The sequence below is a fragment of the Tiliqua scincoides genome, chromosome 5 (assembly GCF_035046505.1).
Source record: "Tiliqua scincoides isolate rTilSci1 chromosome 5, rTilSci1.hap2, whole genome shotgun sequence".
Lineage (NCBI taxonomy): Eukaryota > Metazoa > Chordata > Lepidosauria > Squamata > Scincidae > Tiliqua > Tiliqua scincoides.
Window position 1 is genome coordinate 127,624,297 of NC_089825.1, and position 24,093 is coordinate 127,648,389.

General features: G+C 48.6%; 3 protein-coding genes across 3 annotated transcripts; 1 reads left to right on the forward strand and 2 right to left on the reverse strand.

The window, feature by feature from the left end:
• Positions 1-402: 402 nt before the first annotated feature.
• Positions 403-4,457, forward strand: EMC9 (ER membrane protein complex subunit 9). Its single transcript, XM_066627995.1, has 6 exons — positions 403-446; positions 1,878-2,091; positions 3,175-3,251; positions 3,331-3,400; positions 3,591-3,685; positions 3,991-4,457. Exons 2-6 carry the CDS (start codon positions 1,879-1,881, stop codon positions 4,169-4,171), a joined length of 636 nt encoding a protein of 211 aa, XP_066484092.1. The 5' UTR covers positions 403-446; position 1,878; the 3' UTR covers positions 4,172-4,457.
• On the reverse strand, positions 4,422-19,460 carry PSME1 (proteasome activator subunit 1). The gene is made up of 11 exons (XM_066627994.1): positions 19,292-19,460; positions 18,710-18,742; positions 18,193-18,255; positions 16,841-16,942; positions 13,366-13,432; positions 12,523-12,620; positions 12,365-12,433; positions 11,818-11,885; positions 6,453-6,507; positions 6,275-6,361; positions 4,422-4,736 (listed from the first exon to the last, which is right to left on the reverse strand). The coding sequence occupies exons 1-11, from the start codon at positions 19,328-19,330 to the stop codon at positions 4,656-4,658; spliced, it is 762 nt and encodes a 253-aa protein (XP_066484091.1). The 5' UTR covers positions 19,331-19,460; the 3' UTR covers positions 4,422-4,655.
• A 2,661-nt stretch (positions 19,461-22,121) lies between these two features.
• FITM1 (fat storage inducing transmembrane protein 1) lies at positions 22,122-23,679 on the reverse strand. Its single transcript, XM_066631270.1, has 2 exons — positions 23,435-23,679; positions 22,122-22,740 (listed from the first exon to the last, which is right to left on the reverse strand). The coding sequence occupies exons 1-2, from the start codon at positions 23,677-23,679 to the stop codon at positions 22,122-22,124; spliced, it is 864 nt and encodes a 287-aa protein (XP_066487367.1).
• Positions 23,680-24,093: the final 414 nt, after the last annotated feature.

Below are 24,093 nucleotides of genomic sequence, written 5' to 3' on the forward strand. Positions count from 1 at the left end.
CCCATAGTGTGGTTTAGTGTTTAAACCACATGAAATTCATATACATGAGTATTTTTAGCTCTTCAGCCCCAGCACAGCCTGTTATAGCTATGTCTGGGTGCAAGTAAGTGCAGCTTTTCCCGCCCTGGTGATGCAGAGAAGGGAAAAGCTGCACCAGTTGAACATCTTCCTGCAGAGACACTGGGGCTGCCTTCTTTGCCCAGCTTCCGGGTTCGTGACTATGGGGGCGTTCTAGCACGCCACTCTCTATGGTCGTGGGGACAGCCTGGGAGTCCCAGCTGTCCTAAAAGCCAATCAGCAGGCAGGGTAGTCTCTCTCTTGGTGCGGCCAATGACTCAGTGGGAAAGGGGCGCGCTGTGATTGGCTTGCGGTTGGCCAATCAATGGAGAGTGGGCGTGGCCAAGAGTGCTGCAGGAGGGGCTCTAGAGCTGCAGGCAGCTGGGAAGGTGAGTGCAGTGGGGCAGGTGCAGAGGAGGGCTGGGGGCTTTGGGGCAGACATGGGGGGTCTGGGCTTCTTGGTCTACCCTTGCAGGACTTTGGCAGGGGGTGAGATTTCTTTCCCGCAGCAGGTTGGCCTTTGCCTTCATCTCCTTAATCAATCTTGTTTCCCAAGTGTGTCTGAGCAAGTGCATGCAAAAATTTGCACCCATTCTTCATGCCTTGCAGGGTCTCTTGCAGCAGCAGCTGCTGTCTCTTTTAGTGTTTCACAAATTAGTCTGTGGAACTCCTTGCCACAGGATGTGGTGATGGCATCGAGGATGCCTTTAATAGGGGATTGGACAGATTTCTGGAGGAAAGGTCCATCCCAGGTTATAAGCCGTATGTAACCTCCTGGTTTTAGAAGGAGGCTGCCTCAGAATGCCCGGTGCTGGAAAGTGGCACCAGTATGCACGTCTCTTGTGTGCTCCCTGAGGCATCTGGTGGGCCACTGGGAGTTATAAGAAGCTGGACTAGATGGGCCTTTGGCCTGATCTAGTGGGACTCTTCTGTACTTATGACCAAGTGCAGTTCATTACAGGTTACAAGTGATGATGACTGTAGGCGGACCCACTGACCCAGTGGGGCTCTTCTTATGTTCTTAACCAGTGGTACTAGTACCACTGGTGGTACTTGAGGTGGGGTCCAGTGGTATGCATGGGGCCCGCAGACCCCCACCCAGCAGCGAGACCAGCAGTACGGCATGACAAGAAGTGGTAGGAAGCTCAACTTGGCAGACAGAGTTCCAGCATGCAGTTTTTGCACACTCAAAAAAACAACACCCCATTGCCTTGAGCCTCTTACTGAAGTTTGTTGCATTGCTTCTTGCCTCACAATCTGGAAGTGACTGGTAATGGCAACATAGCCAGTTACTTCCAGTTGTACTTCCAATAGGTGGATCATGCAGAGTGATATGGTGGGGGACAAACATTGAGAAATGCCTCTTTTCGATTGTAAGCTCCTTGGGAGCAGGGGTCTACCTGGGTGTCCGTGCAACTCTCTGCGGGGCACTCTGGGTCCTGGTGGTGCAGTCTGCATAATAAAGCTGTTTGCAAGGGCCAGGGCTGTCTCTTCTGTCCTATTGGGTAAATATTGTACACTGACCTCTGAGGGAATGAATGGAGGTGGGGAGACTAATTTAGAGGAAGAAGGAGGAATGAGCATGGACAGAAGGCACTCAGAGGGCCCTGAAGCGCTAATGGGGGGAATAGCTCTGGGCTGGTGGGGTGTGCAGGAGGGGAACAGTGGCAGAAGGGACTGGAGGCAGCTGGGGGGTCATTGTGGGAAACAGGATGTTTCAGGATGGTCCAGGATGGTCGACCAGATGAGCCTGATTCAGTAGGACTTTTCTTATGCTGGTGGCTTTGAATGGAGAATGAGCCCCCCTCTTTGCCTGGCAGGATGGGTGAAGTGGAAATCTCGGCCCGGGCATATGTCAAGATGTGTCTCCACGCCGCCCGCTACCCCCACACCGGAGTGAATGGGCTGCTCTTGGCCCAGAGGTGCCGGGCAACGATGGCTGGGCAGCCAGAGTGTCTCTGCATTACAGACTGCATACCCCTCTTCCACAGCAACCTTTCGCTCACTGTGATGCTGGAGGTGGCCCTGAACCAGGTATAAGCAGCAAAGAACTGCCAGCTGCAGGGTACGTGTTGGGCTCTGTAGCATGGGGTAGCAGGGGATCGTTTTTCCCAACAAAACACTTCCTAAATCCATATGCCTCTGGTAATGATTAAAAGTGGAACCCTGTGTTAAAATTCCCCCCTGCCCATTAACTAGTGAGAATGACAAGTGCAGGCTCTTGAAGGCCCCGCAAAAACTTAAAAACTGGCTTATTCTTCCCTTTCAGTTTTCTTTTCAGGGTGGAACAACTTTTAACCAGGGACAACTAAAGCTAATGGCGCTAAACTAAAAATCAATATTTATTTTTAATATTAATTAATATCAATATTAAAAATCAATATTAGTGCACCATTTAAATTGGTGTTTTCCACAATGCTGAACTTCCACAGTTCTGAACTTGTCTACTTTCTTTAAGCCATTGTGATTCTGGTTTAATAATAATAATAATAATAATACAGGTAATTATATACCGCCTTTCTTAGTCTTTATTCAAGACTTTATTCAAGGCGGTTTACATAGGCAGGCTTATTAAATCCCCATAGGGATCTTTACAATTTTGAAAGAATGTTCTGTCTTACAAGAACCACAACATTCAGGTGCTACTTTCTTGATCTGGTTTCACATTCTGGCCTCCATCCTCCCACGCTCAGAGCAGATGGAATAACTCGGCTCAGCTTGTCAGCTGCTTCAAGGTCGCACGGTGCCGGTGGCCTCGAACTGGTGACCTTCGGATGTTATCTTCAGGCAAATGGAGGCCCTACCCTCTAGACAAGACCTCCTGCCTCCTGCCCATATATGAAATGATACTACGAGTATTTCATGTAACTAAGTTGAATGAACAAGAAAACATTAAGGGGAGCTGACAGTTACATGTTATTAACCTTTGTTTTTAACAACTGGTATCTTATGCTTCAAGAAAAACCTTTCCCCTTCCATCGAGACCACCAACTGATACCTTCATAGAAACTTCACAGGCTTTAAATTTGGTCTATAAAATTGATCTGTAATCAGACCAGTAAAGAGTAGTACACCATGAATTCTGGGGCAGTAAATATGTTTAATTCATTTTTGCAGGTTGACATCTGGAGCTCCCAGTCAGATTTGCTCCTGGCTGGCTATTACCAGGCCAACTCGGGAATTGATGACAAGAAGTGAGTTTGGGAAGTGGGACTTTGTTACAGGATAAATCTTCTTTTGTTCCTTACTTCCTCTTTTCTTTGCTCCCTTCAGCCCTTCCCCTCTCGCACAAAAGACTGCTGGACGCATTGCAGAATTGTATGGTGATGCCGTGCTTATCATGGTGAGAGCTAGAAATTGGGCATACTAGGTCTGAATTATCATGGTTAATCTTCATTTGTGTGTCAAGGAATTGGAGTCAATGTGTGGTAGATGCTTACTTAAGGCAGAGCTGCACTTTGTTCCCTGTGCATCGAAAGATTAACTAAGGTATCTGATGGCTTTCCCCATCGGATTCTTTTTCTCCCCACCAGTTGGATAACCGCAAGTTTATAACCAATCCCAGGGTCCCTCCGCTCATTGTGTTGGAGCAGAAAGATCGACAGTGGATCCCCAAAGACAAGAACCTGTGAGTTACAACTGTCATTTGCATAGCACTCATTTTCAAAGTGCTTCACAATCTTAATTGCATTTGCTCTTGCAAAACAAGCCTGCAAGATACATCAGTAGCATTCCTCTGATACAGATTGAGAATGTGAAAGTGACTTGTCCAAGGCTACAGAAGGTGGGACTGAATCTAAGTCTCCAGACTGTCCACAAGACTCTTCTAAGCTCTCTATCCCAGATGACAAGAGAGGGAGACTACACCAACCCATATCCAAGCCATAAACCTGAATGTCTAGAAACTAGCTTTTTGCTTTGGTCTGTTTTCAGGGTTATGTGGAGTGACTGGGAATCCTCTCGCCACATCTGCAAGTCTCTCCTGAAAGCCAAAGCTTATGCACAGTTGGTCGACTTTGATGCTCACCTGGATGACATTAGAGAGGACTGGACCAATCAGCAGCTCAACACAGAGATTGCCCAGCTGGTGTCAGTGGCCAATGGCAGTGCATGAGGGGCTGCTGCTGACCAGTCAGTATCACGACAAGATGGCAGTGAAGGGCAAGGGGTGGGAGAACATCATATCAGATGTGCAGCTACTCCCGTCCCACTGTCTTCTGTGATGGCTGGAGAGAAATTGGGGACATGTAGCTGACAATTTTTATTCTACTTCTCCCCCACACTACCCTGCCCCAAGGGTATATCCCAAATACTCAATATGTGCAAAAACAAATTCACAACCCACTAAACCATCTTTTTGCCAATTAATATTTCAAAAATATATTTAATCAACACTTCTAGACACAGATTTCTGAATTTTTTTTTGTAAATTCTTAAAGGATCCCAGCTCAAATATTCTGTTACAATTTTTTTGTTTCAAAACTCTAAATGTCTATCAAATTTTAAATCTCTTTATTTCTAGAAGAATGGAATTTGAATGGCATAGCTCAAAGTTTTAGCGCTTGGGGCTCCTTCCATCCTGGTTCTTGACTAGTGGCTTAGTAAATCATGCCTTTGTTTTCATCTCGAGGCTTCTTAATCTTCTCAAAGTTCTTCAGAATGATGTCATAGGCTACAGCCTGAGAATGAAAGGAAATTGGAAGTTTGTTCAGTACTGGTGGGAGGGGGGGAGCCTAGTTCAGCCAAATGAGCTGAATGAAACAGGGGAGAAGGTAGACTCTTGAGGCTTCCCCAGTCTAGCATGCTCTGTAGGGACAAGCAAGAGAAAATGGGTGTCGTTTAGTGACAGAGCACCTCCTTTGTATGCAGGCCCTGGGTGCCCTGGCAGCTCCAGAGATTGTTGGGAAAGACAAGCAGCAGGTTGGGGTGGACAGTACTGAGCTAGATGACCTAAGAGCTTGATGCAGTATAAAGCAGATTGGCATGCATTTCTGAAATAGCATTTGAGAGCTTATTCCATGCCAAAGGGAAACTGCAAGACTCACATTGCCACCCCCAAAACCTCCTCAAAGTCAGGTGGGGGTAAAACAACCAACAGCAGGCAGCAGATTTAAGAAAAGCGAAATGGAGCCCCACTTTCTTAAAACGTGATGTGAAGCTCTGGAATTCATAGGTACAGGATGCTGTGATGACCACTGTGTAAATGTGTTTTTAGGGGAAAGCCTTTTTCAAGGTAAGGATGTGGGAGACAGGCCTGAGAACATATGATGCCGTGACCCTGCTGAAGCCAAGCAGCTGTGGATTTGGCCAGTTTCTTGGCTGGGAGACAAACGCAAGCCCCATGTAAGAGCCGACTGGAAGTGCTTTGTGTTTGGGTTTTTAAAAAGGTCTGTGGAGGACAGAGTAGCTGCTGGCTACTAAGCCTGATAGCCACCACTGGCCTGACTGCAACAGCTGCTACTATTGCAACAGTTAGCCTTGCTTTGAGAGCCCACCCAGGACATTTGGCTGGCTGCTGTCAGAAGGCAGGGACTGTGGGTCGAAATGCAGTCCCTGGAAGGGACTGTTGATTGAAGCGCAGCAATTTTTGTCGCCTTGTTTCACGTAATGAAAATAGTTATAGGCTACTTTTCTATTGAAACATCCAAACCAGCTTGCAAGCAACAGCAAAAATGTAGTAACATGAACAACTGACATTGAAAAAGAAAAGGCAGAGAAGATCAAGACAGGTCTGAACCCATCCTCGAAAAGCTGCTTCTGTGCCCTCTGGTGGAAAGACATTCGAGAGATGTGCTGCCACCCTGGCAAAGCCATCCAGAGCCACCTGCCTGATCTCAGTTGGATGAGGCACCCCAAGGAGATTGTCTGGTGCAGGCCACAAGCTGTGGGCAGGGTCTTACAGCGTTGGTCCTGTAAGTTCCCTGGTCCCAAGTTGCTTTAAAGGTTTCAGACCAGCTCCTCAACCTGCACCTGGAAAGACAGTGGAACTACCCACTGGGCAGTTATATTCTTAACTGAACTTTTAGCAACCTAGCTGAAAACTTGTGCCCAAGGAGCGAGCATGCCCTCCTCTAGCAACTTCTTACAAGTGTGGAACTCCTAGTGTGCAGATGAGTTTCTCCAGCTGCCAAGGGCTGTCCCACACATTCCACAGGCATGTTCTTTGGCACGTCTGGCTTTGCTCTCTGCACCCCAACCTGGCAGCACAATTACTCACGTAAATGTTTCGAATCTCATTGACCATGAATCGGATTTCAGCATACTCGGCCTCATCGATTTCATGTACAAGTTGGCGATAGTCGCCCTGTAGGCAAGGGAGACAAAAGCCGGGGTGGAGCATTAATGCTTGAGCTACCCCTGTCCATGCTGTGAAACGCAACAAGGGTGGAACTTACCACATGTGGACTTTTAGCTGCTTTAGAGACGGCGTCGCCCCGTTCAGAGTAATACCTGGGAAACATGGGAGAGAGACAGGGTCAGGTCTGAGATGAGAAGCTGATGATGATTATGAATATTTATATACCACTTTCCAACAAAAAAAAAAAGTCCACAAACCAGTTTTCAGAGAAAAATAAATGGTTCCCTGCCCCCAAATAGCTCACAACATAAAAAGATGCAGAACAAACTCCAGCAAACAGGCACTAGAAGATATACTGTGCAGACTCAGGAGCTTCTGGGCAGTGTTCTCTCCAAGGTATCTGTACTGTTACACTGCCTCTGGGGCCTGATCATAAACTTTGGTTCCCCAGCCCTGCAAAAGTGAGGGGCTTCAAGTAGTTTGAACCCTAACCAGAAGTGATCTGTCCACAAAAGGAGTGATCTGAATGTTCTCCACATCCAGATCACGACACGCCTGTCCACCAATAAACTCTGGGTCCAAACTGCCTTGCCACATATGTCTGAGATAGGCCTCCAGTTGCCATGGTGGCCATGAAGTCAGGAGCTTTGCTTTTACTGAGGGCCTCCATGAGAACACTGAAGTCCCCCAGCAGCACTGGGCAAGGGCTCTCCAATCACTCAGGTCAACTCAGAAAGGTAGACTGTTGGGCAAGAAGGTGGACGGCACACAACCAGAATCCCAGTCCTGTCTTGCCCGTCCAGCATCACATAGGCATTCCAAGCCAGCAAACCACTGGGAAGGGTACCTGGTAAAGGGGCACCAGAAGGCTGAGGGAACGGCCAGGAAGAGGGATCGTCTTGTCTGTGACACGACTATTCCCCTGGAACAGCTGCTGACCCAACCCTCACCACCATATCTTCTGCATGCACTAAAGGAGGAGGCTTTCTCTGCACTGCCGCGCAATTCCTTTGTGGCAGACGCAATCGGCTATAGAGGCCTGCTGGTAGAAGGGACCCCTGCTCTCTCACATGCAAGCCCCTGTTAGTGTGTGACATGGTGCACAAACACCAGCATAGTTTAGTGAGTCAGCGTAGTTTCTCCATTTGCACCCCAACGACCTGCAAATCTGCAGGAACAGCCGTGTATCAGGGCTAGAGAGGGTGGCATCGGTTCCTGAGGGCCAGGCCAAAAAGAACCTTGGCCCACGGCATGGCCCCCATCGCCTGTCCACTGAGTAAGTCCACCCAACTGATTGTGGCCAAGGGGAGGACTGACTAGGGCTCTCCACCTTTGAGCAGCCAATCCAAACGGTAGGATCTTGATTCGCTCTCCCCATCAAATAAAAGGAGCCGGCATTTGGTGCCAGCACTTGCAAAAGTGATTTGCATGTTACTCTGCTGGAAGTGAAAAAAGGAAGTGGAGTAATAGCAATAATGTCTATGTCTAGGAGGTTACTGCATCATGTTGTTGGCAACCTTCAGTCTCGAAAGACTATGGTATCACACTTTGAAAGGTGGTTCTGGAACAGCGTCTAGTGTGGCTGAAAAGGCCAATTCGGGAGTGACAATCCCTTCCACACTGGGAGCAAGTGTAGTGTGTCCCTGGTCTGTCCCCCTGGCTATGGGCCTTCCTTCTTTGCCTCTTAGCCTCAGACTGTTGGCCAAGTGTCTCTTCAAACTGGGAAAGGTCATGCTGCACAGCCTGCCTCCAAGCAGGCCGCTCAGAGGCCAGGGTTTCCCACTTGTTGAGGTCCATTCCTAAGGCCTTCAGATCCTTCTTGCAGATGTCCTTGTATCGCAGCTGTGGTTTACCTGTAGGGCGCTTTCCTTGCACAAGTTCTCCATAGAGGAGATCCTGTGGGATCCGGCCATCATCCGTTCTCACAACATGACCGAGCCAACGCAGGCGTCTCTGTTTCAGCAGTGCATACATGCTAGGGATTCCAGCACGTTCCAGGACTGTGTTGTTTGGAACTTTGTCCTGCCAGGTGATGCCGAGAATACGTCGGAGGCAGCGCATGTGGAAAGCGTTCTGTTTCCTCTCCTGTTGTGAGCGGAGAGTCCATGACTCGCTGCAGTACAGAAGTGTACTCAGGACGCAAGCTCTGTAGACCTGGATCTTGGTATGTTCCGTCAGCTTCTTGTTGGACCAGACTCTCTTTGTGAGTCTGGAAAACGTGGTAGCTGCTTTACTTATTTCCATTTTCCTCTCTTTGCAAGTGCCTGCTTTAGGACTGTGTTTAGGACTGTGTTTGCCCAGTCCCCATTTTATTTTTCCCTTCCTCAATAAACTCTTGTTTTTCCAAGATGCTTGCCTGTTTCTTTCAGAGCTAGGCCCAAGCTGACTTCCTAAGTCCTGCTTAGCATACAGGGAGTGGGACACACAGTCTTAATGTGCCATTTCTGGTATTGCACTGAACTGAATAGGCAGCTTTTGCTACTAAGGTGCAAGAATAGAGCCAATGCCTCTGTATGTCCACAATTCAGCACTGTTTGTCCAAGCTGTGTCCTGATGTTCCTGAGTGCAAGTGAGAAAGAAGGGCAGTGACCTCAAGATGAGCTAAGGGAAGCTAACTCCAAAATCACTTCCCAGCTCTCAAACTGTGTCCAGTCCAGACCAACACCAGTTCAGTCCAATGTCATTTTTGTCTCCCAGCTCTCACTATTGATCTTCACGTGTTCCCTCATTTCCCCCAAATTTCAGACTTGGGCTTTTAATTTTATTTTGTGTTTCTAAGTGCTGAATTTGCACTCATACATTACATAGCCCAATAAACTGGATGCAGTTTGTCATTTAAAAAAAAAAAAGACAAGGGGAGAGAAACTGGATGGTGAAATATCAGAGTTTAAATCAAGGCTGTTAAATGATAAAAGAAATCTTGGTTGATAGAATGTACAAGTTTTAGTTGGGTGACTTGGATTGCAGTTTCCTATGAGTAAAATAGGCTGTCTGATTTTAGCTAATATTTGCACGTGTTTGTCACGGCACACATCACTTGAGAAGAGGCATTCCCTCCAGTGTGAAAAAAGTGGAATGCCTCTTTTCAGAGGCTGCTGGCCATTCGTCTTTTTTTTTAAGTCCTTGCCTTCAAAATATAGTTAGATGAATGTTCTATCATATCTATTGTGCGACCTTGAAGCAGCTGACAAGCTGAGCCGAGCTATTCCATCTGCTCTGAGCGTGGGAGGATGGAGCCCAGAATGTGAAACCAGATCAGAAAGAAACATCTGAATGTTGTGGAAAGATAGAACCTTCTTTCAATTGTAAAAATCCCTATGGGGATTTGTAATTAGCCTGCCTATGTAAACTGCCTTGAATAAAGTCTGAGGAAAAATCTGACGGCCAAGAAAGGCGGTATAGAAATACCTGTATTACTATTACAATTATCATCATCATCAAACTGTCTGACAGGACAATCCTATACATGTTTACTCAGAAGTAAACCCCACTGTGCTCAGTGGGCTTACTTCTATGACAGTGTGCTTCAGATTATAGCAGAACTGTGCAGCACTTGTTTAAATTTTACAAAGGTAAATTAACGTATGAGAAGAAAGCATATCCAGCCAAAAGGTGCTGAGGTGCAATAGGGCATATTCACTGCTTTAAAAAAGAGACCAAGAGAAAAGGGCCGGCCCATCCATGCTGCAACGGAGGCAGTTGCCTGAGGCAGCAGGTTGGGGGAGAATGTCCACTGTCCACCACTCCCCTCCCTGCCCAGGACTGGAAAAGGAGGAGGGGGACAATCTAGCCCACCATTCTCCTTTCTTCCCCACACTTCTGCTGCTGCTCTATCCCCCTCTTGTCTTTTCCAATCCAGGGCACGGGAGGAGCAGAGGCTGACACATCACCAGGTAGGGGAAGGGGCAGCATTTGACCCACTGCCTCAGGAACTGAGTGGTCCCGGACTTGGAGATGGGCTTGAAAGAGGCAAAGCAGAAGACTTCTACCCAGGCCAACACTGAAGGAGGAGCATGCACAAAAAGAGGCACCCCGTCCTCCAGGCACATGGTCTACAACGGAGCACATGGTCCACAACTCCCCTTTGTGTCGTTTTCTGACACAGAGTGCTTAAGAAACTGAAATTGGCTTGGGAAGAGGGCAGCTCCAAAGACGGGAGAAAGGCAAGAGATCCCTCTGCACTGAGAGGAGGAGCTGGAGGCAAGAGGGAATAGCCAGCCCAGCCCTTTGCACCACACTGCGATTCCGCCTGTCTGACAACTGTACACAGCGAGAGGCCAGGGGAGAACTGGCTTGGTTGGTTGACAATGAGGCACACAGCAACACTAATTAACTTTTTAATCAAGATGCTTGACAGTGTCGAAAGAACTTGTTTGACCAGATTCAGGCCCAGTCCTATCCTGCTGTGCTCTCCAGCATCAATGCAGCCACAATGCAACCCCGAAGTCACTGCAGGACACAGCACACGCCCTGTTGGCAAGGCTGCATCAGCGCTGGAAAGTTGGATGGGGTGGGGCCCTGAAGATGCATCGGGCTTAGGGAAAGGGAAAGGCTGTCTGTTGGGGTCTCTGGAACTTTAACCCCATATCTCCAAGGTGGATCTAACCATTTTCCTCACACATTCTCTCTTCCTGCACAGCATAACAGCACACCACTAATTCAGATAAGGATATGAGCTGGGCATGTTCTCTCTCTCTCTCACACACACACACACAGACACACACACACAGCCTCTGGAAATGTTTGTGACACACTTTAGCTTCTGTGCTGCACCCACATTTATGACTCCTTGCAACTGCGCCAGGGTTCACCTTTGACTTCCTGACTGCACAGGATGCCCTTTAGCACCTGTCTAGAAGCTTCTTGCGTTAGGAGCAGAGGCACCTCTGATCCCAGCCCCCCCCCCCGCTCAACTGCCCACCTCCGCCTCCGTCGCTGCTGTCCCCAGCCCTTGTGCTGCTCATCGCAAATCTTACCTTGTCCAGTGAGCACCACTCCTTCTGCTGGCGTGCATGGGAAGGCTTTGGTCTTTGTACCAGTGGGCCTGGATAGTGTGCTGTTGCAACATGTTTTATGGCACATTTGCGACAGTCTACACCGGTGGAGTGTGCACTCTGCTGGCACAGACCTACCATAAGATTGTGCCCTAAGCCTCTTAATGAACATCACTGGATTTTCCTCACACTTGAACATAAAAGGGGCACAATATAAGCTCTGGGGAGGGGGGATTGTTGGCAGTTGCCCAGGTGCTGGCTGCCCCAAGTTCTGGATGTTCAAGTTACAGATGGCAGCACTGATGCTTTTGTGCAGGAACACTTCTTTTGGTGGTGCTTTCACACTCACATGATCGTGCTGAGTTGGCAAGAGCCAGATGCTTTCAGCGATGTACATTTTAACTTCCATACAGACCCCTGGAACCTAACCTGTAAGTACATCGGGAGTGTATCTGGTTTTGGACTCACTTGGCAATATGGGTCTGAAACGATTCCAGCTTTGTTCGAACCGAAGTCAGCAATTCATACACTTTTTCCTGGTGAGAGAAAAGGGGAAAAAAAGGAGGCAATGAAGTGCAGAGAACCACTTTGTCCACAGTGTCAGTGGAGGATGAATGAAGAGGGGGAAGAAGGCCTTGAACGCTGCTGGGGCTTAAGTGAAAGCCACACTGGCAGTCTGGTAAGCCCTGCTCTTCATCTCAAGTGCAATGGGTGTGAATATGCATCTAGCTAGAGAAATTCAAGAGGGCAATGAACTTTGGACATGCTCGGTGGCACACTCCACCATTTTCAGATTCTTCAGTGTGTCTTTGTGCTAGAAGTTACATGTTCCTAATTTCAGGTTTCTGGATAGTCTGGAGGTACCTGAAGCACTGTGGGGTGCACCCCATGTTTCAGGCTAAAGACTGCCTTTGAAAGCACTTTCCAGGGCTGAGCTGCCTTTGCTGACACGAAGATGTGGTCCACACACTTGTGTGTGCTGGTGGGTGAACAGGGGTGTTGGGTCAAAACTCACCTGGACTGCAACCCCAAAATTATTGCCATCCTCGATCCTCGGCACCTGGAGCTGTAACCACAGAGAGATCTGAGGAAAGAGGAGGAACCTGGGTGAATGTGTATGTCCTTGGGCGCATTTGCACATGTGAACATGAGTGTGTCCTTTTCTTGCCTTACCACATTCAGTTTCTCCTTGGCACCCTGGATCTCTGGTTTCACGCGGTTCAGGAGTGCCGTGATCTTGTCATTGTGGCAAACAGGGCCGCAAGGTGGGGCTGAAGGGAGGAGAAGAGAGTTCAGGATGGCAGAATCTAGATCCTCGTTCCAGCCTCTCCAGTCAGTACTCCAAGACTTCGCTCTTCCCTTCTCCTCCCTACTCAAAGTTGCACCTCAGCAGCTTTCTGCAGCAGTCAGCATCAGCAACCATATTTTCAAAGGTTACTGTTCAGATAGAAACCTGGTTGGCAGGTAGGACCAGAGTGCCTACGATTTATCAGATTGAGGCACCAAGGCACCATGCCTCTAATAACTGTGTAACAGGCAGGAATGCAGCAGGTGAAGCTTTCCTGTAACAGATGAGGAAGCTCAACCTTTTGGATTTCTGACTGTCATACAGCTGTTAAAGCCATGGAAGACCTGTCAGGAAAACAAAGGGTAATCCTAATAAAATCTTCAACCTCAAATATTTATGTTCTGCGGGTAGCAAAAGCGGAATCAACTGCACACACCCTTCTAGTGCTTTGCCTATCTGTTACTACTCCTTCATGTCTAACGAACAGATCACTTTCCCCCCTCCGCTACCCCACACCATCCCCTTCCAGCAAGCCAAAAAACCCCAGGATAATAGAGAGAAGAGGGGCTTTGTCACCTAGGCCAGATTCTTCTGCAAAATCACCAGTTGGAGTCTGTTAAATGTGGCAAAAAGTGGGCATGCTCCTTATAATTATAAGGAAAGATTTCCAAATGCTTTCCTTGCAGAAGACATTTTTTAAAGTAGCCTTCTGTTGCAGTCCAAAGTACCTTTATCCTCCTCCTCCTCTGATTTCTTGGAGTCCTTCTCTTCTTTCTTCTCATCTTTTTTGTCTTTCTGTAGCCAAAGAATGAGAGATTGAGGTCATTAGAAGCAAGAGGAAGGAGAGTCACATCCCTTCATCCCTCTGCTAAGTCGCAGAGCAAGAAAAGCAAAATGAACAAAAATATAGTTGCACTGGTAATGCTGTAATTAATGGTAATTGGTAATTACCATGAGAATTGGAATAGTTTTGTTTGTTTCTGAAATAGGTGTTGAAACCAAAATATATCTCCAGAAATTTTGGACGGTATCCTAAATTATCCTTCTGTTCACATAAGAAGGTTTTTGCGCACACAGAAGCGAAAGCACAGTGTTCTGGCAGGCCAACATCAGAACATAAGAACAGCCCCACTGGATCAGGCCATAGGCCCATCTAGTCCAGCTTCCTGTATCTCACAGCGGCCCACCAAATGCCCCAGGGAGCACACCAGATAACAAGAGACCTCATCCTGGTGCCCTCCCTTGCATCTGGCATTCTGACATAACCCATTTCTAAAATCAGGAGGTTGCGCATACACATCATAGCTTGTACCCCGTAATGGAATTTTCCTCCAGAAACTTGTCCAATCCCCTTTTAAAGGCGTCTAGGCTAGACGCCATCACCACATCCTGTGGCAAGGAGTTCCACAGACCGACCACACGCTGAGTAAAGAAATATTTTCTTTTGTCTGTCCTAACCCGCCCAACACTCAATTTTAGTGGATGTCCCCTGGTTCTGGTATTATGTGAGAGTGTAAAGAGCATCTCCCTATCCACTCTGTCCATCCCCTGCATAATGTTGTATGTCTCGATCATGTCCCCCCTCAGGCGTCTCTTTTCTAGGCTGAAGAGGCCCAAACGCCGTAGCCTTTCCTCATAAGGAAGTGCCCCAGCCCCGTAATCATCTTAGTCGCTCTCTTTTGCACCTTTTCCATTTCCACTATGTCTTTTTTGAGATGCGGCGACCAGAACTGGACACAATACTCCAGGTGTGGCCTTACCATAGATTTGTACAACGGCATTATAATACTACCCGTTTTGTTCTCAATACCCTTCCTAATGATCCCAAGCATAGAATTGGCCTCAGAATAGAATAGCATAGAATGGGAACCTGACTTGGCTTTGTGCTTGTGCAACACATTGTGTGTGATATCGCACACAAAATGGTTGTTATCTCACTGTTGTGCAACGTATTCTTCATATTCTTGCACAACCACACGCAAGAAAACACAAAATGTCACCTGATCTCTGTTTGCACTTCTTAGGACACAAACGATTAATGTTTGAGAAAAAAGCTGCAGGAGGAATTTTACTGGAATACGGCAATGGATACAAATGAAAATGGCTTGTAAATCGGGGGTTAAAATTCAGCCATGCCGACATATGTACACAAAACACATGGTGGATACATATTTTTGTAACTGTTTTCTGAATTAAAATGAAGGTAACTGCAATAGTCATCACATATTTAAAACTGCAGTGGGATATGGGAACTGTATTTTCAAAGCCTAATAACATTTCCTAATAACAGTTTGTCTTGACCTTTGTGCATGCTCAGATTTCAAGCTTTTAACATGGCCTGAAAGTGATGATCGAGGATATCCTTTTACTCTTCTGTACAACTGAAGGGTGCACAGGTCTCATTGTCAGATTTTTCTGGTAATTTGGGGTGATTTAGTACCACATTTCAGGGTTCTAGCGAAAACACTAACAAATTCAACACTCCCACGAATCAGCCAGACCTAAGGAATACATAAAATCTAGTTTCGTTCTATGACTGTGGAAAATGGGGCACAGTGAGAGAGGGCACATTCATGGGCAATATGGGAGGGGGATGCTTTGGTGGAGAAATCTCAGTCACCATGTGGAAATATAACCCATCCTTGCACAACAGATAAAATTGAGAAACCAAGGCAACACAGAGTTCTAGAAGAGTTTTCCCGATCCTAATCACATGTAATCAAACAATCTTGCTTTCACTGCAAAAGGAGTTACTTCCAAGCAGACACAGGGTTGCACTTCTTGCCTAATTCAGCATTACAGCAAGTCGGTCAGTATAATAGTCCCATTTTACAGATAAGAGGAGGAGTGTGACAAGTTTTCCAAGGTCACTAAGTGCGTCCAGTGTGGTGCTAAGATCTGAACCCATTGCCCCAATTCACATCTGGCCCCATCCTTTGTTCTCTTCATGTTTGGTTTTACTTTGTCCTCAGCTGACATAAAGAAACATGAAAATTGACACAAAAGGGATATATATCCTGTGCTCCCCACCCAAAATAAACTCATCTAACCCTCCCCTTCGATCACCTGAAAGAACAGAATGAAAACACATGGGAGGGTGTAGAATCTTCTAGTTTAACATGGTATCTTTTCCGACACGCAAGGGAGGGGGCAATGAAAAATAATATGGAAGGGAGATGTGGTGTGCAACTGAAGTTTGAGGGAGGGTCATTTATTAGTAGGGCCGTCGGGAGATGTAAGCCCCCTTTAGCAGTGTGGTGTGACTTGTTAATGGTCAAAAAACCAATGGTCTGCCTTGACAATTTTAGCACCTTGTCAGTGTACCATGAGATGAAAAAGATGGAAAACTGCTGTGCTTAGGATAACGAAATGGAAAAGTACGGGTGAGAGAGAGCCAAGAGGCATATGCCACTAGGGTAGGGAGGGTTCAGCTGAAAATATTGCTTTAAAAACAAGGGTGATGCGTGGAGCTTAAATCTCCTCTGTTTATCCCTCCAGGCAAAAGGGAAGGTGTGCATTAAATCAGGGAGTCGTCATAATAAGGTGGCATCTTCCCTCCTCCACGAGGAATCGTCCCCCTGAATTATAACAAGCTGGATGTGGAATACCTGGGGTGCAAATTCTTCCTCTGACTCACTGGGCAGCCTTGGACATGTGTTCACTTTCTTAGTGGCACATGGAAATAATGATGGCCTTCCTCGCCAAGTTGTTGTGAGTGCAACAACAACAGAGATTGTAAATATAACATGAAGGAACGTGACCCTTCGGATGCAACAACTTCTGTACACAAAAATAACTTCCATGTAGGAGTTGGCATGCAAGCCTCAAGGAGACTGCTACGTGGAATGGAAGCACACGCATGCGTTCCACGGCTTGTACATGTGCTGGGATGCTGGGCCAACCGCAGCTTCCCGGCACAAATGCATAACCTACATGCACATGCCAGTTTCCATACATGTAGGAATTCTGGGTAACATGCAAAGCAGCCTGACCTTTCCACCAATCTGCAGAAAGACCTGGAGGAGGAAGGTCCAGGGAGCTTGCAGGACTAGACTCCAGTCTGTTTCTGATGGTCACTAGTAAATTGCATTGCCCATTCCTAGACTGTGATCATCCCAAATGCACATATATTGTTGTTGGAATTCGATCTCTTCCCTTTGCCCTTTGCCCTTTGCCCTTTGCCCCTCCCCACACCTCACTCACTTCCCGTTGTTTGCGACGCTCCTCGTCCTTCTTAGGGTCAGGTATGGGGATGTCCAACTCCGCGCGGAGTGAAATGAGGTCTGAGACATTCAGTTCAGGGGTCTGGAAAAAGGAGAAACAGGCACCTTCAGATCCCCTATCTTCTATCTGAATCTTGTCCATTTCTTGTAGATTGTAAGCACTTTGGGGCAGAGGTCATGTCCTCCACAATGGCTAGTGCAGCCTGTCACTAGATAATTCATACCAGTATTTAAAGCTACAGCCCAAATTAAAAGTTTATAGGAGTCTCACCATCATCCTAAGCTTCCCCAAATCCACTCACCTCTCCAGCTTCGGCCAGGTGTGAGTCCCACAGAAACACAGAATTGTGAACGACTCAGGGATTGCTCTGAAGTGTAGTTTTTCCCACAACACCTACTTACTGAAGTGCACAGGTCAGAATTGGGTGGTCTGTTCACATTCCTACAGCTCAAACTCTAGACCTCTTCTGAACATGGAAAGCTGCTCCTGGTTGAGTCCAACCATCTTACCCTGCTCCATATCACTTCTCTTATCACCTACCACTTGAGGTTCTTTTCACCCAGAGAAGCCAGGCCTGTCTGCAAACTCAACCTTGCAATTTCTCCAAAGGTGACATGGCATTTCTAGAGTTGTGTTTACTTATCAATGGGGGGGGGGAGAATCTGCAGCCTTAAGTAAGGGTCCTGCTCCACTCCCCACGTGCTCTTCCCACTGTGGACTGGGGTACTTTTGCAGCTGCTCTCTGTGTCAAGTTTCCCCAAGATCCTGTTCTGACCCACAGCCTCCCTTCTCTCTTAGATCTCGTTATTTTCAAAATTCTGAAATTTTTTTCACAACAACAACATTCTCAACATGATTTCCATACCATCAGTGTACATGGTGCCTTACAAAGTCACACGTAGAGGTGGTTGTTTCTGGTGAGTAAGCTAGGTTTACAGCATAAGTCTTACCGCTCACAATGGGCTTACTTCTGAGTAAAAACAAGTTATATTGTTTTCAAACACCCAACAAGCAAGTCCCCCTTCTCCCACAGAGCTGACAATCCAACATACACACTGGGGGGGAAAAAAAAAGAAGGGGCAGAGAGACAAAAGAATGTAGACAAATATAGATTTGTATCCCACCCTTCAATTAACATTTTCCAGGATGGTTTCCTTAAAGTTTATTCACAGTTGGGAGCTGAGGATTAAAAAAAAATAAGCCAGAGTCCAGTGGAAAAGGTTTTGAGGACGAACTGGAAAGAAGGGGGAGTTAACCCTCTGCATGCCTGAAAGTTGCCTGCCCAAGACAACCCCCCCCCCAACTAATATTCACAAGAAGTACCATATTACCTGCAGAAAATTACTGAGCTCCACAATTTTTGCTGGGAAACGACTTGCAACGAGTTCTTCAGCCTTGATGAGTTGAGGGCAGACAGGCGCACAGTGGTGAACAGAGGGGAAAACAGGATCAATAAAGCGAGTATTTATATGTGATTCGTAGCTCTCCAGTGAAATGGAAACTTCAGCAGAATTAAAAAGAAAAAGATGCAAATTTTCACCTGGGAAGCCTAGTCTCTTAATTTAAAAAGAAAGGGGATGATGAAGAGGAGGGAAACAATGTGCTCCCCTTTGGAAGGGGACTGTGCTCTGTACATGCTCAGAGGCTCCTGTGCTAAGTTCAGGTATGCTGGGGTTGAACCATGGCACTGGAAATAAGTTCCAGGGCTGAGATCCAGGGAGCTCAACAACCCCACCGGCTCCCCTTTTCCCAGTGGGGCACCCCTGCAACAATTCTCCCAGGGGTGGGAGAGAGAATCCCCTTTTTTTGCCACAGGGCACTGCTGGAAGGAAGTTTTTGAGCTCTCACCTGGGCACAGAGCTCCTTCTTGAAGGAATCCACCTGGAGAGATGTGAAAGGAGAGAGGAAGGGAGAGGGATGAAACCTGATTCCATGGCGCAGAGACAATCCCCACATGCCCGGGCACTGCGCCAGCTCCCCAGTGTCACCCGATCCCACCAAGCACCTGTCTGCTGGCCGGCTGCTCGCCTGGATGCGACCAAAATAGGGTGCTCGTCTCTTGCCTGAACCCCTACCCAGGCAGGGAGGGGGGCCACCTCATCTCCCCTTTCCAAACCAGGGGTCAACTCCAGGCACTCCAGAGCCCCCTTCCCCTTACACAGGCGCCTTAACTTCCAGGAAGGCGCCTTTGTCTACTGTGGAAATTCAACTGGTGAAGTCCAAATGGAAAATCAGACATGCGTGGGGGGGGGTCTGCCCTGTTGAATGCCTGCCTGCCCCCCAACTCTGCGGACCAGAGGAGCTCAGAAAGGGACGCCAGCTGATGCCCCCCCAGCACTGACACTCCATGGGCTGGAGCTGCCACCCCCTGAGTGTCCCCAGACATGGGATCGGGGGGCCCCCACCCTCGTCCCACCCCAGCCACTTTACTTGCGCCTCGCAGGCTGGGGAGACTTGCAGAGAAGCCATGGTCCTGGCGGGGTCTGCTGCAGGGAGCGAGTCCGGGCTTTGGGGTGGCGACGCTGGGGCAGACTGAACCCCGAAACCCGGCAGGCGCGTTCCAGAGGGAGGCGCCCGCAGCAGCAAGTGTGCATCAAAGCGAAAACGAAAGAGAGGGGAGGAGAGACGCAGGGAAGTGAGGCTCGCTTCGCAGAAGCCCGCACTTCCCCCTGCGCGCGCGCGCACTGGCAGGCAGGCATTCGACCGGTGCAGCTTCATGGACCTGTTTGTCTTCAAGGGGGTGGGGAGGAAAAAAGGCAAGCCAGGCTGGCGGTGGGGGGCCAGGTCAGGGCGGGCAAGCCCCTGGCCACCCCTTCTGTTCTCCCAGTTAGTCCGTGAAACTCCTTGCCACAGGAGGTGCTGATGGCATCTGGCCTTTGGAAGGGGACTGGACAAATCTCTGGAGGAAAAGTCCATCACAAGTTACAAGCCCTGATGGGTCTGTGCAACCTGCAGATTTTAGAAGCAGGCGACCTCTGAATGCCAGGTGCAAGGGAGGGCACCAGGATGCAGGTCTCTTGTGGTCCTGTGTGCTCCCTGAGACATCTGGTGGGCTACTGTGAGATGCAGGAAGCCTTTGGCCTCACCCAGCAGGGGCTCTTTTTATGTTCCTCCAAAACGCCCAGGGTAGCAGAGGTGCCTCTTCTCCATCACCCCTTGTCATCTCCACAAACCCTATAAGTTGCACAGCTGGACAAAGGCCACAACAGGGAATGTTTTGTGACTGATGCAGGATTTGAACCCGGGTCTTGCCACTTGTACTACTCTCACACCTACCTACAAAATTCTGAGGCACTTGAGAGGACACATTTCTCACCCACTCCTCTTAATGCAACACATTCATGTGAACTTGAGACTGTGGACAGGGTCAGCTGGAGGATGTTTGATACACTACATTGGTTCCTAATAAGTTTCTAACTTTTTAAACAATTTTGTCCCAACATATAATGCACTTGTTCTAGTGGACAGGGCAGAGGCCCCTGTTGTTGCGCATGGATGTGCCTTAAAAAAGGCACATCGTGATCTACCTCTGCTGTGGCCGAAGTCACAGGCTGTCTCTCTCAGGTCAGAAAATGGGCTGGTTCAATAGAAGACTTTACATATAGGCTGATGGGTTCTGAGCTGTCTGTGACAGATCAGGAGAGAGATCTTGGGGTGGTGGTGGACAGGTCGATGAAAGTGTCGACCCCATGTGCGGCGGCAGTGAAGAAGGCCAATTCTATGCTTGGGATCATTAGAAAAGGTATTGAGAACAAAACAGCTAATATTATACTGCTGTTGTACAAATCGATGGTAAGGCCACACCTGGAGTATTGTGTCCAGTTCTGGTCGCCGCATCTTAAAAAGGACATAGTGGAAATGGAAAAGGTGCAAAAGAGAGCGGCTAAGATGATTGCTGGGCTGGGGCACCTTCCTTATGAGGAAAGGCTAAGGCATTTGGGCCTCTTCAGCCTAGAAAAGAGACACCTGAGGGGGGACATGATTGAGACATACAAAATTATGCAGGGGATGGACAGAGTGGATAGGGAGATACTCTTTACGCTCTCACATAACACCAGAACCAGGGGACATCCACTAAAATTGAGTGTTGGGAGCGTTAGAACAGACAAAAGAAAATATTTCTTTACTCAGCGTGTGGTTGGTCTGTGGAACTCCTTGCCACAGGATGTGGTGATGGTGTCTGGCCTGGATGCCTTTAAAAGGGGATTGGACAAGTTTCTGGAGGAAAAATCCATTATGGGTTACAAGCCATGACGTGTATGTGCAACCTCCTGATTTTAGAATGCCAGATGCAAGGGAGGGCACCAGGATGAGGTCTCTTGTTATCTGGTGTGCTCCCTGGGGCATTTGGTGGGCCGCTGTGAGATACAGGAAGCTGGACGAGATGGGCCTATGGCCTGATCCAGTGGGGCTGTTCTTATGTTCTTAAGACAAGCCCAGGAGCAGGGCAATGCTGGGTTAGGGGCAGCAGTGGGTGGCTCTTCACGACTGAAAGAATGTAGGCCATTAGAAGCACTTCTTCCCCAAAGCTGTTTCTACTGGCACTGCACATCAGCCTGGTAAGAAGAGTCTCAGAGCTGTTTAGTACATTGTGTGTGTGGGTGGGTGGGTGGGGGGAATACAGCCATTTGTCAGTCTTCAAAGCAGCTACAAGGCATCTCTCTCAACACACCCAAACAGGTCAGCCTGGTCTCCAAGGTGTGCGATCCCAACTGCAGCAGTTTCACCAAACTGAGGTCATTATGAATAGTAGTAGAGGAGGCCCAGCTGCACTCTGCCATGATCATCATGTCAGCTACCTTGGCAGGACTAGTAACAGCCTACTCTAGAGTAATGCCCAGTCATTCAGGACTAGTGCCATCAAAGCATTGAGCCTGTGCCATAGTTAGCTCCTCTCTCAAGACACAAACACTGTGTCTTCTAAAAAATGACCATATCAAGGAGATAACCTCCTAAATTCTCCTTTAGAAAATCATTAGCCTAAGGGCAGGTCTGTTTGGGGAGGGGGACTTAAGTCACATTAAAGATCAAAGCAGTACAGCTCAGACACAGGCTAGCCCCCTCAGATTTGAGCCCCCAAACCGCTCACACCCCATCTACCCCACTGTTCTCTACCATTCAGGGTCTCCCCTCACCCTACAAAAAACCACACAGACACATGCAATTGCTGAATGGGTCCACTCTCTTTATTTCTCTCTTGCAGGAGTCACCGAGCTCCTTGTCCACCATCTTACCCAGTTGCTTGAACTCTTCGAGACAGTCAGTTGCATTTTTTGGCCTGTGCAGGGGCTGCTTTGAGGAACAAGCCAGCTCCAGGCCTCCCCGGAGACCACTGGCAGCGGTACCAGCCTCGGTAGGTCAGGTACCAGCAGAGGGTTGCGATGGCAGCACCCACCACCTTGTGGCTATATTCATAGAGGTAGACCACGGTGCAAGCCAAGAGGAAGTTCCACAAGCCAAGGAGGAGGACATTGAGGAGGAAGATGAGGCGCAAGGGGACACCGGCAGGGTGGCCCTGGGCCAGATAGCGGCGAAAGACCGAGGTCTCCTCCACAATCAGGAGGCAACAGAAGGTCAGGAGGAACGTGTGGCCTGAGACGTCATAGCCATGCCAATGGTGGCCCTCGTGGAGACACGTCCACTTGTCTGGCAGGTTATTTACCAGGGTGCCCTGAGGCACAGGGTCAAAGCAGTAGCCAGTGAGGTTCTCTATCAGCAAGAAGGTCTCTGTGGCCCCCAGCCAGAGGCCAGCTCCCACCGCCAGGCGGGAAAGGTGGCGTGCTGTGAGTAGGACTCGGCGAGTTGGCAGGTACACAACCAGAAGGATAAAACCGCCCAAGAAAATGCACGTCCAGCCCCAGGCTGACCTGACAAACTTGCTGCGAGGAAGGAAGCAACAGGAAAGTGGGGTTAGGCTTGTAGGTCTGGTCTCCTTGTCCGCCTCATCCTAGGAACATCCATGCAAGATTCATCCCGTGTATCTCATTGCGCAGTGGACTCTGACCAGAGCAGGGGTCAAAGCACTGGTTCCTGCAGCTAGGCCTCAAAACTGAAGCTGGGGAAACAAGCCAGAGAACACCCAAGACAGTGTCAAGTTTGCTGGGATCCCAACCTCAAGTACAAAGCAAGACCCAGGAAAGGGAAGTTATACTGGGGTACAAGTCTACCCCTGCAGAATTTATGAGACCCTTCAGCCATTCAGTGGGCAAAATATGACCTCTTTAACCTTGCAATTCCAGCAGTGAGCCCAGTGCTGCACAAACGCACTACACAAGCCACAACATTTCAAGCCCGTTGTGAAGGCACTGAAGGGACGGTGGGGGGAGCTGTTGATAATGGCCCCATACGTTCGATTCTTCCAAGAAGCTCTGAAGGGCACTCGGAGACACCATCCACTCTTTACCCAGCGAAGAGGGACTGGGGCTGATACAATGGCACAGGGCAACCCCAGAAGAACACAAGCCAAAGGGGAGGTTAGTGGGAGGGTGACAGCTCTTCCCCCCCAATACGGTCTTCAACCCCAAGCGCACACACACACACACACACCCCCATGCAAGACTCAAAATCACTCACATGTTAAAGAAGTTGTGGTGATTGGCAAAGATTGCCCGTGGGTTCACATAGAACTGAAGCAGGGGCCCAAAGATGACAACAGCTGCCAGCCAAAGGTGGTAAGCCCGCCGGAGGCATGGCACCCCGAGGAGCCAGGCCCACTGGTTGCTCCAAAAATACACCAAGCCCCGGCAGAGGGCTTGGGACCAGCCGGCCGCTGTGGCCAGCAGGGAGGAGGGTTTCTTGGGCTCCGCTCCCTCAGCCATCCCCACCTGCACGTCCCAGAGTCACCAGCTGACCCTCCCCACCTCCGTGTGGGGGAGGGGGGAGAGGAAGAAGAAAAAAGTTCTAACAGTGAAATGTCACCCAAAACTGACACTTGACAACAGCTGGGGGATCGCGTCTGATTTTGGAACGAACAGCTGATCAGGCAAAGGGGAGCGAGGGAGTTAGAGGAGGGGAAGCACGGCCCCGTTGCCAGCTCGAAAGCCAGGCTTCCACGCTGTATAAAAATAAAAGACTGAAACAGAGACATTTCAATGACTTTTATTGACATTGACAGCAGTGTGCACACGCACCTTCCCTGGGAACCCTCATTCGGAGGGGCCCTCCCCTGCAGTACATATCATATAGACAAACCCACTGTGCCAAGGGGCTGAGCAGAGACTCCTGCTTTAGCT

Bases quoted from the DNA above. Each gene is read 5' to 3' on its own strand.
- EMC9 (XM_066627995.1), top strand. From the start codon at position 1,879: ATGGGTGAAGTGGAAATCTCGGCCCGGGCATATGTCAAGATGTGTCTC. The intron at 3,401-3,590 runs GTGAGAGCTAGA...TCTCCCCACCAG, and splicing joins GTGATGCCGTGCTTATCATG to TTGGATAACCGCAAGTTTAT. The intron at 3,686-3,990 runs GTGAGTTACAAC...GTCTGTTTTCAG, and splicing joins ATCCCCAAAGACAAGAACCT to GGTTATGTGGAGTGACTGGG.
- PSME1 (XM_066627994.1), bottom strand. From the start codon at position 19,330: ATGGCTTCTCTGCAAGTCTCCCCAGCCTGCGAGGCGCAA. The intron at 18,256-18,709 runs GTGAGAGCTCAA...CAACTCATCAAG, and splicing joins AGAAGGAGCTCTGTGCCCAG to GCTGAAGAACTCGTTGCAAG. The intron at 11,886-12,364 runs GTGAGTTTTGAC...TTCTCTCACCAG, and splicing joins ATTTTGGGGTTGCAGTCCAG to GAAAAAGTGTATGAATTGCT.
- FITM1 (XM_066631270.1), bottom strand. From the start codon at position 23,679: ATGGCTGAGGGAGCGGAGCCCAAGAAACCCTCCTCCCTGCTGGCCACA. The intron at 22,741-23,434 runs GTGAGTGATTTT...CCTTCCTCGCAG, and splicing joins CACCACAACTTCTTTAACAT to CAAGTTTGTCAGGTCAGCCT.